At 34.2% G+C, this 16,823-nt stretch overlaps 1 protein-coding gene across 3 annotated transcripts in view; it reads right to left on the bottom strand.

Moving 5' to 3' along the window:
• The window catches only part of Rhp (GTP-Rho-binding protein rhophilin), a 164,967-nt gene that overhangs the window by 34,516 nt on the left and 113,628 nt on the right, over positions 1–16,823 (bottom strand). For all 3 annotated transcript variants that reach the window (XM_088269383.1, XM_088269384.1, XM_088269385.1), the window contains 2 exons: positions 12,973–13,089; positions 9,745–9,872 (listed from right to left, as the gene is read on the bottom strand). In XM_088269383.1, the coding sequence (XP_088125509.1) occupies positions 9,745–9,872; positions 12,973–13,089 (245 nt within the window). The remainder of the gene's footprint in view (positions 1–9,744; positions 9,873–12,972; positions 13,090–16,823) is intronic.

Genomic DNA, 16,823 nt, shown 5'->3' with positions numbered 1-16,823 from the left:
AAGTAGGTACTAAAATAAAGGTTTAGGTAGGTACTTGAATATTGAACGCTTATGGCAACACTCTTCACTTTCTTATATTGGCATTTCTAGCCGTGATGTTTACAGTTCGATTCCAAATAAACTTCTAAGCCTCAAGCGATACTTTCTTAATTAGCGCGCATTGTCTGAAGACAGTAAGGATCATTTTTCTATGGCAGATGTAAAAAAGAGAAATTAAAATATAATATTTACACAAATATACTGTATATTGCATAGTGGATGATGTTGTAAAAAGAGGTTTGTCAAAAAGAGTGTAATTTTAAAAATAATTCATTTTTGTTGACATATCTTGGTGGAACTGAATGCTATAGAGGTGGCGCAAAATGAATCACCCTATCGGAAGATGTTATAATTTTTGCAAATGGCTTCGTACGTCAATCATATTTGACATTTGTGAACTAGACAGCTGCAGTATGAGGCGAATGTGATTGGTAATAGAAGCAGAGAAAGACATAATGAATAAACTTGGCATGATCAAGTATTTCAAATATTTCTCTACATACAGGTCAGCAGTCGGAATAGTCGGCGGGTATGTATGAAGAGATGCTTGCATGTGGAAAAGGCGAACATTGTTTGCAAAGACAGATCGGTGTGACGTTCTATTCTCTCTGCCTACCCCTGCGGGGAAGCGACTTGATGGTTAATAAGTTATTTTTTGTATGTAAAAAGCATTGTTAACTTTGTGGTACTATAACAATTTCACATTAGTGTACATTTGACCTGATGATGGAATGATTATTCCGAAACCGGTAGTCAAGAAGTAGTGTTTTTTTAAAGTGGTATTACATAAAGTGAACGATGAATAATAAGGAGAGTGTTAGTTAGTAAGTTTTTTTTTAAATAAATTTTCTTTGAATCGTCTCGCAGGGCCGGATGGAGTTAGCCCAGAGGGCTATGAGATAATAGGGAAAGATGCACATAGGTACTCCGATAGTTCGACGCTCTCTCGCATAGTTTACTGTTGCATATTCCAGTAAAACCGGCCCTCGGCTCGCCTAGCCATTGGACTAGGTCTGGCATCGGACCTAGGAAACGGAAGTAGTCGCTACATCGCACTAGAGTACGTTCTGCGACTGGACCTACCCTAAAGAATCTCTTCTCTGCTTTATCTTTCTAGCCCTTTTCGGCACAGAGTGGTGCTCAGGGCACTGCGCTAGAGGGAAGCTTGCAGCGCTTTTTCGGCCATCACTTATGTATACGTAGGTACGGTTTTATTTCTTCTTTATTTTAAATTCTTGTGCATTTCACTCATATAATATAATTATAAGTACAAAAATGTATTAATATTGAAAGATACCACAAAGGCTTGGCCTGTAAAGGGCACTGGCAAGAATAAAATGGAAATGAGAAATAAAATTAGATTCAAAGTGCTAATATAAACTACAAATATTTGATTTTAATAGAAAACAAAAAATCAAAAAGATGGAAATGAAAAAAAAACATGTAAATATGTAATATATCGCTCACTCCTTTCAAGAACGTCATAAATCAAAACACTAGATTTTTCAGGAGAACGTTTTTAAAGTTTAAAAATATAACACAATACATTAAAAATAAATATCAAGCCACTTATTGAACCTTTTGCTGTGCAACAGATCTTTTAAGGTAAAATCTGAAGGTTTTTTCTCCATTTGAAAAATATTTAATATTTAAAAAAAAATAATTAAAGAATACCTTTTCTTAAAAATGCAAAAACAACATTTTCAGCCCTGTAGCGGGTAAATATCAAGTTAAAAATATGCCTCTTTTGCTGGTATATAATACATTTTCTGGGCATTCCGAAAACATGCACAACTGAAAATTGACGATTTTTGATTTATGACGTTCTTGAAAGGAGTGAGCGATATGAGTTATACGTTTAAAAGAAGAAGGTACTTAATTTTTTTTTATATATATAATGTAAGCAATTTTTAATGCCTAACATATAGTCTTTGTGGAATGAATTAAACACTTATCTAAGAAAATTCTAGTGAAGTTCTAGTGATTCAAGAACAAGGTTTCTAAATTGGTTCATATATACAGAACTTCCAAGAATTTGAGTAGTGTGGTTGTCAATAATGGGTAGAATTGGTGAATGTTACACGTGTGTAAAGTGATCACTTAAACCAGCCTATGACGGTCGTCAGCCCGTAAATGCCCAGACTTCCATATTCTTCTTCATCTTTGATGAGATGTTAAAAATAATTTCCATTTCCTTTCATTTCTGTGAGCCTAAGCGGCTCATTATTAGAAATAGGTATCAAATTGTGGTAGAGTGGGTTCGAACCGAGAAATACGAAAAAATACGAGATTTGAGAATCCACACATATTTGCATGATAATAATGAAACTGTATTTATTTATTTTTGTTCAAAATCTTAAATCTTAAAAAATAAGACACCGAATTTTTTTTAATTTTGACACTACGTTACAATTTAAAACGTATGTAGGTAATCATGTTGAAATTCGTTATTTAATACGATTGCAATTTTCGATTGAAACACGTGTCATAAAGCTTTAAAATGTGGCAAATTACAGTGTTTAACGTACGTAATAGTAAGTCGATCAAGTTGATAGGCTTATTTTCAAATGATTTAAAAAATCACATACTATCGTTTATAGGTAATAAAAATAAAATATCAGTTTAGAAGAAAACGTTGCGTTATTAGTAGCCTGTTACATCATGCTGAGTAGAAATATAACAGGAAAACAGACATTATGGCCACTTACTGTTAGCATTATCGCCAGGTGGTGGACTTGAAGTAAAACGCTCATTAGTTATTATATAATATTAAAGTAAAGAAAAAAAAAACCTTATCGTAAAAGCTCAATATGTAGCATAGCAGAGATAGCAGAGAAGACCTGCAGGCGTTGGTGACAAAAGTGTATAATGTGTGCAAGGAAAGTGATTTATTGATGAATGTTAGCAAATCCAAAATTATGGTTTTTGAAAGAGAAGAATGCAGATATGAATGTGAAATATTAGTAAATGGAGAGATTTTGGAACAGGTAGATGATTTCGTGTATTTGGGTAGTATGTTTTCTAGGGATGGAAAGATTGATAAAGACATAGAAAGGAGAGTGAATGCCGGGAACAAAGTGAATGGTGCACTGAAATCAGTTATAGCAAATAAAAACCTATCAGTGGAAGCTAAACTGGCAGTGCACAACGGAGTCCTGGTTCCAACTCTAATGTATGGAAGTGAAACATGGAGTTGGCAAACGAAGGATGAAAGTAGACTGAATGCAGTCGAAATGCGATCTCTCAGAAGAATGTGCGACGAAACGATGACGAGACGACGAAGCGACCATCATAGGCTGGTTAAAGTGATCACTATACATACGTGTAACATTATTGACAACCACACTACTCAAATTCTTGGAAGTTCTATATATATGAACCAATTTTGAAACATTATTCTTGGATCACTAGAACTTCACTAGAGACATCTATTGGTGAGATGTCAAAAAATAATATGAAAATAACTCCTGTAATTGGAGATAATCCAGATTTTGTGAACAAGTATTTGGACACACTCAAAATGTTGTAAGTGAAACATTTATTTAAATAATTTTTTGAAAGGATTTATATTTCGATTGATGATAATATGTATTATGTTTAGCTTCTGTATTTAATTCCGTTGAAGACGCGATATTTCAGCACTTTTTCAATCAGTTACTTGCGCAACATACCGTAACGGCATCTTTAGTAACGGACGGATTCGTTACGCGACGCTTACGGCCTTATAGCACCGACGGTAATAACCAACGCCGTTGTCATAACAATACTAAACCAGCTGGTTATTCACTAAAGCTGTAAAATAAAACAAATGTTTTATTTCACAGCTTTTGTGCGAACGAGCGCGATCGCGCTTCCATGAGTTAAATCGAGAAATACGTCGGATTTCAATAATTCCTTTTATCTTGGTGTAGGCCTTGTGACCTGTTTTTAAGAGGGATTCTTACAAACATTGCATTTGTACAAAGGAAAGAGATAGATGTCCGGCAGGTATTAAATAGCACGATGATTAGTACGTTGTATACCTGAAAATACGTTGTATAGGGACGTTTAGTCCGCCTCCGTAATGTTATGGTCAGCACGTTCGGCTACCGTTCTGGAGGTCCCGGGTTCGATTCCCAGGTGTAGGGGGGGTCAAATAAATAAAAGTGATTTTTGCACTCAAATATTAATTCAGTATTACTCTGGTACCTGGAGGCGAGGGCTGATCACCTTTCTTTCATGTGTTAACGATCAAGATAACACTGCGTTTATATCGACGTGCCCTACGTAAAGTGCTCTAACTACATTTTTGTCAATTTTGAGATATTTGGTGTATGTTATCAACTAACCGTTACCGACAAATACGAACAAACGAAAAAAATATATAAAATAAATTACGCCTAGTTTAATAAGTATAATACTAGTTTAGAATTTCAGATAAAACCGTTAATTCATAAATAAAAATACGCTGAAAAAATCTTCTAAGCTCTCTCCTGTAAAGTAACAGATTTCCAGATAGAGTACTTTACGTAGGGGCCGTCGATATGATGCAGTCTCCTATGCACCATCAGGGTTTGAATACCTGTGAATATAATGCGACGTAGACGCGCCAACATGCTTAAGATTGTTCTCGTCAGCAGAAAGTTATAAGAATTTTTTTTTAATGTTTATTTAATATAATATAATAATACATATATTCGATATTTCGACACAAATTCTGGGGTTTTCTCCACATAGGATTTATTTATATTAATAAATCAACAAAGATGAGAAGAGTATGGAAATAAATAAGAAGGAAACGGCACATGGGATGCAGAAACCCTGATCTTGTTGTGAACCAGGCAATCGCCATGGATCTCCCTCGAAAGACATCTAGAGGAAGACCGAAGAATTCATGGATGCTGCAGAAAGATAACATGATTCTATGGCATGGTCTAGGTGACGTTATCCATGACAGAAAGACCTACAACCTGAGGACGAAGAGAGCTGTGTGGGGAAGGCAACGAAGAAGACAGTGGTATATGAGGAGAATGGAACCATCCAGACTCCTTCACATTGCACTGCACGGCCAACCTAAAGTTAGACCACCAAAGAGATGGATCGACAGCTGGGAATCGACATCGCAGAAGGCTAATATCTCTTGATAGGCCACAAGTACTAAAACAAGACGAAGGAAAATTATCGTAATCTGACGTATTTCTCCATTAAACATAGAACCTACTAGAAATAAGCCTACAACAATAAGATGAAGATGAATATAAAAAAAAATATATAAAAATAAGGCATGTTTGATCGTTTTCTTTCCCTCCTAAAATTTCAGAAGGATGAAAGTAGACTGAATGCAGTCGAAATGCGATCTCTCAGAAGAATGTGCGACAAAACGATGTACGATAGATGTGCGAATAGTGAAATAAGGAAGGAATGCAAAGCTGAGATAAGCATTATCGATAAAATTAAGAAAGGTGTGTTGAGATGGTTTGGACATGTAGAACGAATGAGTGAGGAAAGAACGGTAAAACAAATTTATGAGGCGAATTTTATTGAGAAAAGAAGCAGAGGAAGACCGAGAAAAACATGGCACGATCAGGTATGCCAAATACTTGAAAGTGGTCAGGTTAGGAGTCGTTACAATCGGCGGGTATGTATGAGGAGATGCATGAACGTGGAAGAGGCGAAGAATGTTTGGAAGGACAGAGTGGTGTGGCGCTCTATTCTCTCTGCCTACCCCTGCGGGGAAGCGGCGTGATGGTTAGTTAGTTAGTTAGTTAGTCTAAAATTTCGCATTTGGAGATGGACGTTTTGCAATTTAAGCCAACACAACGGTCAATAAACGGTTTACTTTTGTCCTCGCGACTCTTTTAAGATTTCCAAATCACTGTCATTTCGCAACATCGCTTAGCGTAGGGTAGGCGTACCATTGTTGGACATGACCCAATTATGAACATCCAAAATTACACGCATAAAGAACAACGGTATCCGTCAATTAAAGTGGTCTTTAGGTTTTAGAATGTTGAGCTGATTCAGAGTACATAAAACCAGCCAATTTTTTAAAAGATATTTTGTATTTTTAAAGCATTGTTTATTTTGTGGTATGGTAATATCTAACCCTTATCCGCACCCAGTGATGCATAGGGCACTGCATCTTGGCGACGTAGTGTTCTCTTGATCATTATTGATTGATTTGGCGTTTAATTTGTAGAACTCCATTTTAATTTATGTATTAATTTTTAAAGCAAATTTTACTAAGTTGTATTTTATTAACAAAAACACATAAACAATTCATATTGTGACAATAGTTTCGCCTAGTTATAGCATTCTCAAACAAATGTCACAACATGAATGAAACAATTGTCACAATATTAATTTTTTGTGTTTTCGTTAGTAAAATACAAATAAGTAGACTCAAAAAATCTTGTATTTGATTTAAAAATTAATACATAAATCTTGATCGTTAATTGCATGAAGGCAAGGTGATCAGCCTTTTGCTTCTTGTACCAGTCCAGGGTGATATTAAATAAATATGAGAGTGAAAATCACCCTCATTTATTTTGACCCCCCTGGGAATCGAACCCGGGATTTCAAACGTTCTGACTAATAACACTACGGAGGTGGACTATAGCACTATCATTCATCGTTCAATTTGTGTAATACCACTTAAAACTTTAGTTTATCAGATCAACTGTAGACCTTATTAGAGAATGTTTATTCCCAATCCTGTATTCTTGAAGTAGAGTTTTACACAAAGTGGTATTACACAAAGTGAACGATGAATGATAAGCAGAGTTATATTATCCACTGACACTTCGTGATGGAATTGCATTTTTAATATATTATTAGATTAAAACCAATATTTTTAGCTTTTCCACTTTTTTATTTGACCAGCGACCGGGTTTCGTCGTTACCGACATCATCAGACTGGTCTGACTGGTCTTTACCGACATCATCAGACCAGTCTGATGATGTCGGTAACGACGAAACCCGGTCGCTGGTCAAATAAAAAAGTGGAAAAGCTAAAAATATTGGTTTTAATCTAATAATAAATTAGATAAGCAGAGTGTTACATTTTCAGATAACTAAGTAAACAAATAAGCGGCAATTACAGAACAGTAAACACTCACAACAGTGTAAATAAAAGAAAATGGTTTAACTAACTGGCCAACAATGGTCCTCTTACCCTAAAATTCACTAAAGTATGCACTCTGTTACCGTCGGATGCATCCAAGGCTTCGATTAGAAGAATAATACGTTAGTCGGTGAATTATTTCGATTTCGCAAAAAAATATATGCAAATGGCCAATTTTGTAACGCGGCTGCAATTATTCGTATCTGGGTCCTATGTGCTTGAAATCACAACTGAATCCGTTGCGAAATTTTTTGTGAGCTCAAACAATGGGATATATACCTTATTTTATTTTATTAAGAAACCAATTATCCATAAGATAACATCGAATACTTATAATTAATATTTCGGATGTAAATAAATTTAACACACAGACATACATTATATATCGCTCACTCCTTTCAAGAACGTCATAAATCAAAAATCGTCAGTTTTCAGTTGTGCATGTTTTCGGAATGCCCAGAAAATATACTATATCCCAGCAAAGGCGGCATATTTTTAACTTAATATTTACTCGCTTCAGGGCAGAAAGTATTGTTTTTGCATTTTGAAGAAAAGGTATTGTAAAATATTTTTTTTAAATATACTAAATATTTTTCAAATGGAGAAAATACCTTCAGGTTTTACGTAAAAAGTTCTGTTGCACAGTAAAAAGTTCAGTAAGTGGCTTGATATTTATTTTTAATACATTGTATTATATTTTTTAACTTTAAAAACGTTCTCGTGAAAGATCAAGTATTTTTATTTATGACGTTCTTGAAAGGAGTGAGTGATATGTCTCTTCTTCTTACTGGCTTCATCCCAACTTATCGTCTTTGTAGACTGTTGGAGTCAGCTCTCTTTGTCCTCAGACTGTAGGTCCTTCTGTCATGGACAACGTCACCTAGACCATGCCTCCGAATCATGTTATATGTTATGTATAAAATGAAACCCATTCGGAGATCCAAAATAAATGATCTGAGAAGGTACTTTATGGAAAGATATATATGTAGTGATTAGTCGTACTTTCTTATTTTGTTTTTACCTTATGTTTTTTTTTATATTTTCTCATTTGTTTATTTCAAATATGCTTCTTACCTTGTGTTTTCTCATTTATTTATTTTAAATATGCTTCTTGTGCCTATTTATTATACCTGTTTTTTTTTTTTTTAATATTTTGACATGTCGCTCACTCCTTTCAAGAACGTCATAAATCAAAAAACTTTATTTTTCAGGAGAACGTTTTTAAAGTTTAAAAATATAACACAATGTTTTAAAAATAAATATCAAGCCACTTATTAAACTTTTTACTGTGCAACAGATCTTTTTAAGTAAAACCTGAAGGTTTTTTCTCCATTTGAAAAATATTTAGTATATTCAAAAAAATTATTAAATAATACATTTTCTTCAAAATGCAAAAACAACCCTTTCTGTCCTGTAGCGGGTAAATATTAAGTTAAAAATATGCCTCTTTTGCTGGGATATAGTACATTTTCTGGGCATTCTGAAAACATACAGAACTAAAAATTGATGATTTTTGATTTATGACGTTCTTGAAAGGAGTGAGCGATGTATTAGGATTAGTTTTGGTTATTTAAAAAAAAATCTTTTTTGTTACTTTATTATTTGTGTTCCAGTCTTGTTAACCTATATCCCATGTCCCAAAATGAGTATCTAATAGAAATTACTCTTCGGGAATATTGTATGTATATATGATTTACGTATGTAATATGTTTTGAAATAAATAAAAATTAAAAATGTTATCATTCTGCAGCATCCATGATTTTTTTGGTCATCCTTTAGGTGTCTTTCGAGAGATATCCGTGGCGATTGCCTGGTTCACAATATGTTCATAGAACCCGATCATATGAACCAGGCGATTGCCGTGGATCTTCCTCGAAAGGCATCTAGAGGAAGAGCAAATAATTCATGGATGCTGCAGAAAGATAACATGAGTCGAAGGCATGGCCTAGGTGACGTTGTCAATGATAGAAAGAGCTACAACCTGAAGACGATGAGAGCTGACCCCAACAGTCTACAAAGACGATAGTTGGGATGTAACCGGGAAGAAGAAGGTATTAACCAAGCAAAGAAATAAATTAAAAATGAATATGTATAGATACAAATAAAATCAAAATGTTTTCTTAAATGTTTTATTATTTTTTATAAAACATTTATAAAACTATATACATATAGGACATTTCATAAACTTTATAAAATAAAACAACTTTGTACACAACGACAACACGTGTGTTTAACCACTTCATCTTCTTCCCTTACCCGCACCCCAATGGTGCATAGGACACTGCATATAAACGCAGTGTTATCTTGATCGTTAACACATGAAGGAAAGGTGATCAGCCCTCCGCTTCAGGTACCAGTCCAGGGTGATATTGAATAAATATTAGAGTGAAAAAATCACATATATTTATTTGACCCCCCCTGGGAATTGAACCCGAGACCTCCAGAATGGTACCGAGCGTGCTGACTATTACACTACGGAGTCGGACAAAAACCCCAGTACATGTTAAACCACATAACATGTTTAACCCTGATGATGACAATGTGGTTAAAAAAAAGTTGTTTGATTGTACAAAGATATCAAAGTAATTTTGAATTCGACTCACCTATCATTCTGGTACAGCTCTACCGATGAGTTGAGAGTTGCAAGTTGCTCCTTCAACAGTTGCAAGTTGGAGTTGACGAAACTCAACTCCAGTGCAACTGTTTCTCTCAGTTTCCGGTTGTGGGTTGCCTGCAAACGAGAGAGAAAGGAGTCAGATATATTGCCAGCTTTGTGCTGCCATTTCTTGGTGGCACTGCATTTTATTTATTATAGTAAAAAAAACATGTTTTTCGTTAAATTTATTTTTTTATTAATAACCAGGTTTCGTCGTTACCCACATCACCAAACTAGTGGGAGAGTAGACAAAATTCTTAATTATATACACAACAAGAGAGGGTTCGAAAGCGATGATTTTATATATTTTATCTGACAAAATTAATTAAAATTGATTCGATTTCAGACATTTAAGACACATCGCTCACTCCTTTCAACAACGACATAAATCGAAAATCGTCAATATTCAGTTGTGTGATAAATATAGATATTATATTGTAAATCTCTTGTGAAACCCAGATATGTATGTGTACAAGTGTGACGCATGTCGCTCACTCCTTTCAACAACGTCATATCGCTCACTCCTTTCAAGAACGTCATAAATGAAAAAACTTCATTTTTCAGGAGAACGTTTTTTATGTTTAAAAATATAGTACAATTTATTAAAAATGAATACAAATCCACTTATTGAGCTTTTTACTGTGCAACAGATCTTTTTAGGGAAAACCTATAGGTTTTTTTCTCCATTTGAAAAATAACTAGTTTACTTTTAAAAAATTAATTTAACAATACATTTTCTTCAAAATGCAAAAACAACACTTTCTGAACCGTAGCAGGTAAATATCAAGTTAAAAATATGCCTCTTTTGCTGGGATATAGTACATTTTCTGGGCATTCCGAAAACATGCGCAACTAAAAATTGACGATTTTCGATTTATGACGTTCTTGAAAGGAGTGAGCGATATATCAAAAATCGTCAATTTTCAGTTGTGGATGTTTTCGAAATGCCCAGAAAATGTACTATATCCCAGAAAAATCGGCACATTTTAAACTTAATATTTACCCGCTACAGGGCAGAAAGTGTTGTTTTTGCATTTTGAAGAAATGGTATTGTTTAATTATTTTTTTAAGTATAATAAATATTTTTAAAATGGAGAAAAAACCTTCAGGGTTTACCTAAAAAGATCCGTTGTACAGTAAAAAGTTCAATAAGTGGCTTGATATTTATTTTTAATACATTTTATTATATTCATAAACATTAAAAACGATCTCTTGAAAAATCAAGTTTTTTGATATTTGACGTTGTTGAAATGAGTGAGCGATATATTATTACCCACAAATATTCACGTTTGTAATTAAAAAACAATAAAATGTAATGAAATTACTTATTTTTATATGATTTGCGAAACAAAGAGCGTTTAAATTAATATATTAAGAAATGTGGTTGCCGTTGGAAGTGGATTGAACATAAATTGTGGTCATTTGTAGAAGAATGCAAAATGAAGAAACAGAACTCGATAATCGCAGATTAGTGCATATTTCAAGAAAGGAGAAATAATAAAATATGAATAAAAACGTCTAGTGTTGCAATTGTGTTAGCTATAAAACTCGTGGAATGTAATGAATGTTTGAGTAGAAATAACATGCAAAGTATGGCGCGTCAGCGGTTTGCGGTTAAGAAATTATAGGAAATTTCTTATGCCATGCTACGATATTATTCGTCTTCTTTAAAATAAAACCTAGTGTAACCTAACCTATATTATTTAAAGAAATAAAATGACTTTTTGTTTTTTTAAACCGCTCATTTTTTTTTTATTAAACCAACTATTTATTGATTTGGCGTTTAATTTGTAGAACTCCATTTTAATTTGTGTATTAATTTTTAATGAAAATCAGATTTTTTGAGTCTACTATTTAAGTAGTATTTTATTTGAAAATAACACATAAAAATTAACGTTGTGACAATTGTTTCGCCTAGTTATGGCATTTTCTAGTGAATGTGAAGATAAAATGGACTGACGGTCCTTAAGTATGTACACAAAAAATCTGTGTTCGATTTAAAAATTAAAACAAAAAAAAAACCAACTAGTTTAAGCAACAACCTGTTGCTTCTTCAGGGTGTAAACCCTGAAGAGGGCAACTGGTTGTTGCCGAAACTAGTTGGTTTTTAATAAAAAAAGTGATTGGATAAAAAACAAAGGCATTTTATTTATCCAAATAATATATTACAATGATCCACAAAGTTAATGCTTTAAATATTAAAAATATAACCTAACCTATCCTAACCTAACCTAACCTTACCATTATATGACATATCGCTCACTCCTTTCAAGAACGTCAAATATCAAAAAACTTGATTTTTCAGGAGAACGTTTTTAACGTTTAAAAATATAATACAATGTATTAAAATTAAATATCAAGTCACTTATTGAACTTTTTACTGTGCAACAGATCTTTTTAGTTAAAACCTGAAGGTTTTTTCTCCTTTTGAAAAATATTTTGTATGTTTAAAAAAATAATTAAACAATACCTTTTCTTCAAAATGCAAAAACAACACTTTCTGCCCTGTAGCGGGTAAATATTAAGTTAAAAATATGCCTCTTTTGCTGGGATATAGTACATTTTTTGGGCATTCCGAAAACATGCACAACTGAAAATTGACGATTTTTGATTTATGACGTTCGTGAAAGGAGCGAGCGATATATGTCCTCTCTGATGTCAAACCTAATATAACCAAATGTAACCTACATTATTTTTTTGACATCTCAACATAGATGAAGAAGAATTTCGAAGTTTAGGCATTTACGGGGCTTATGATCGTCATACGCTGGTTTAAGTGATCATTTTACACACGTGTAATATTCACCAATCTACCCATGATTGACAACCACACTAATCAAATTCTTGGAACTTCTAGATATATGGATCAAACTTGAAGCATAGTGTTTGAATTGACTATAATTTCACTAGAGACATCTATAGTAGGATGAGAGAAGCTTTTTATTAAGCAGACTCTTTCATTTGTCCATCCACCATAGATGTCTCTTGTGAAATCGTATTGAATTCAAGCACTATGTTTTTATCCTTATATCACAGGAACGTTTATCATACATAATTTTGATTACATTTCGACTGCACCAGTCTACCTTCATCCTTCCATACATTAGGGTTGATACCAAGACTCCATTGCGCACTGCTAGCTTAGCTAGATAGGAAAATAATATGAATATCTTACTTTGAAAAGGTTCTCAGCTCCCGCTCGCAACCGTAATTCCTTGTTGATTTCCTGGTTGAGTTGACATCTCCTGTTTTGCAGTTTCCCTCTGCACGTGGCCACACGTGGATCTGATCCCTGTAACAAACAACAACATTATAAGTAAACATAAATTACAAATTGTAAAATTCCGAACGCATCGAAATCCCGACATTTCAAAGTCCTAACGCATCAAAATCCCGACATGTCAAAGACCTAATGCATCAAAATCCCGACACCACAAAGTCCTAACGAATTAAAATCCTGACAAACAAAGTCCTAATGTATCGAAATCCCGACACCTCAAAGTCCTAACGCATCAATGTCCTAACATGTCAAAGGACTAACGCATCAAAATCCCGACCTTTCAAAGACCTAATACTTCAAAATCCCGACACCTCAAAGTCCTAACGAATTAAAATCCTGACTAACAAACGCCTAATGTATCGAAATCCCGACATGCCTTGCCACACATTCGTACAATCATAGTAATAATACTAAATAATTTGAGGTAATCTCTTCAATACTCACCGTTCTGGTCGTGCCATAACGTTGCAACAGATTCTGTCATATCTGATTCAAGATACAATTATGATTTTTACGTATTGTTTAGAAAGTTCTGATACAATCCGAATCATGAACACAATACTGATTCAATTTGCTGGCCAGATATCAAGTCCGGGGAGATTGCGGGCCATTAGTGGCCTGCTCGCCTAACGACGCACTTTCTACAAGTGGCGATGTTCTGGGCATTGTTTGAGGCCATTTGTAATAGTTATTTCCGCAAAATGAGGCAGGCTGAACACGGTATTATAACATCTATCATCAGCGCCGGCCTATAGTGATTTTGTTAAATGGATGACTGTAACTTTTTCTTATGTACTTTGCTGCGCTAAAGTTGAATGTTAACACAAAATTTGCCCACAAGACTCTAACACTATCATTATCAACACTCTCCTTATCATTCATCGTTCACCTTGTGTAATATCAGTTTTAATAGTTTTATGGTTCGAAATCTGCAGTATTCCATAATCAAAAAAATTGAACCCAGTCATATATATAATCAAAGGGACAATCCAATCATTTAAAATTGCTGCCGGCACGTGGAATATAGTGGATGAGCATCATCGTTGAACAACAAACTAGACAAAAGTATCGAAATCTTTTAACGAGGAAAATGTTAAACTAGCCAACTGACTAACCAACACGCCGCTTCAGCGCAAGGATAGGTAGAGATAATAGAATGCGACACTATCTTCGCCTCTTCCATATTCATGCATCTCTTCATACATACCCTCCTGACCTGACCACTTTCAAGTGTTTGAAATACTTGAAAGTGGTCAAATCATCCTAAAATTTCCTCAATCTTTTTCTGCTTCTATTACCAACCCCATTTGCCTCAAAAATATTTTTTGCTGATCTTTCTTCGCTCATTCGATTTGCATGCCCAAACCATCTCAACACTTCTTCTTTTTTTCTGCATCCTAAGGATCTATTTGTGCCTCCGCTTGCAGCTCTTGGGATGCTGACTCCAAGCTGTTTTCCACCTTTTTGGAGGTCTGCCTGGGGGTCTGCGCCCTTCAGGGATTCCTTGAAGGGCGATACGTGGAAGTCTGTCTTCTGACATTCTGTTTACATGATCATTCCAGTATCGCCTTCGTTGTCGTCCCCACCTCACGATATCCTCCGTCTTACACATGCTCCGGATGTCGGTATTTCTTACTCGGTCTCGCAGTGTGTTTCTGGTTATGGATCGGAGAGTCTTCATCTCGGAGGCGGAGGTTCGAAGTCGAGATTTTGTTCTAGAAGTATCTCAACACACCTTCCTTAATTTTATCTATATTGATCTCAGCCTTGCATTCTTTCATTATATTACCATTCGAACATCGAGACCGCATTTCGACTGCATTCAGTCTACTGTCTACTACTTTTGCCAACTCCATACACTAGGGTTGGTAATAATACTCCATCGTGTACTGCCAATTTAGCTTCCGCTGTTTGGCTTTGATTTGCTTCAATTTATTTCTCTGTTCCCAGCAAAGTTGCCTGTTTTAAAATTATGTTATTATTTTTTTATAAAGATAATATTATGCTAATGTACTGATTACAATCTGATAATTGAAAAGCGTGTGCAATGAACCGATCCGAAAAATGTAACCGGCATTTTTCATAATTACGCGTTTCTTTACCGTTACTTTCTTTTACTTTTGCATAGCGAGTCACTGATGCATACCTATATTATATATTAATCGTCCGACACTTAGTTCCACATCGTCAAGCCAACATTTGCGTCAGAATATCAGAGTACTATCGTAAATAAGTCATTTTTTACGCATGTGCATTTGAGTCATCTCAATATTTGTGTACTCCGATGGACCATACATCACTTACTCCTTTCAACAACGTCATATATAAAAAATCATCAATTTTCAGTTGTGCATGTTTTCGGAATGCCCAAAAAATGTACAATATCCCAGAAAAAGCGACATATTTTTAACTTAATATTTACCCGCTACAGGGCAGAAGGTGTTGTTTTTGCATTTCGAAGAAGAGGTATTTTTTAATTATTTTTTTAATTAAACTAAATATTTTTCAAATGGAGTAAAAACATTCAGGTTTTACTTAAAAAGATCTGTTGCACGGTAAAAAGTTCAATAAGTGGCTTGATATTTATTTTAAATACAATTTATTATATTTTTAAACTTTAAAAACAATCTCCTGAAAAATCAAGTTCTTTGATATATGACGTTGTTGAAAAGAGTCAGCGATTTGTGCACTCCGATGGACCATGAATGCGTTAAGAAAGGGATTTTGTAAAAACCAATTCAACATATACTGGCAAAAACGTTAACTCTAAAATCCCTGTTATTTAAAGCTTTTAGCAAAAAATCCGGAATGCATCGAAACACGCGTCAAAGTAGATTTTAAGAAATAGTGGTATTTACTTAGTAAACTTTAAATAAAAATGGATAGATTTTACCGCAAAGTGACTGCCGAATCAATTAATAAAAAAATATATTATACTAAAACTCGTGTAACGAAGGTTTAAATCCTTGAAGAGCCCGTTTTAGAACAATCCGAGATTTTCTTAAAACTTATTTTACATATATTTTATACAAAAAAATCGTGTAACGAAGGCTAAATCCTTTACGAGCCCGTTTTAGAACAATCCAAAATTTTGTCAAAACCAAATGACATTGGAAAAACATTTTTTTTCCAAAAATCTTGTAATGACCGGTTAATTTCTTGCATTGTCCAGTTTAGCATAATCTGAGATATTCTCGAAAACAATTAAACATATATTTTAAACTGAGAATTGTGCAACGAAGGTTTAAATCTTTCTCTCTCGGCTCTTTTAGAACAATCTGAGATTTTGTCAAATTCCTTGAACATATTTATTTTTTACCAAAAATCTTGCAATAACCTGTTAAATCCTTGAATAGTCCAATTTAGCACACCCCGGGATTTTGTCTAGACCAATTGGCCGGACTGAGCGAGGTACATATGTACCTCCGTCCATTGTACATACGAGTATAAACCAAAATACAATGTAAATAAATAGTTTTATCTTGGTAGCTTCTCTCAACAAAAGATACTCCATTATACCAAAATGCAAATCATCTCATTACATGCCATAGTAGACATGGATCAATGAATAAACAGATAGATTGTGCGTAACAAAGTCCAGCGGTTTACAAATTGGAACCCAAAACGCAAAATAAATATTTATTTTTATAATATTTTGTAATAATATAATTTACAATATTTTGAGTGTGTCCAATTACTTGTTCACAAATCTGGATTATCTCCAATTATAGGAGCATTTTCATACA

Source organism: Brachycentrus maculatus, unplaced genomic scaffold (assembly GCF_059751285.1).
Source record: "Brachycentrus maculatus isolate JH-2025_06_01 unplaced genomic scaffold, ASM5975128v1 h1tg000349l, whole genome shotgun sequence".
Classification (NCBI taxonomy): Eukaryota; Metazoa; Arthropoda; class Insecta; order Trichoptera; family Brachycentridae; genus Brachycentrus; species Brachycentrus maculatus.
The sequence above is the reverse complement of the archived record's forward strand: the minus strand, read 5'-3'. Positions and strand labels throughout refer to the sequence as shown.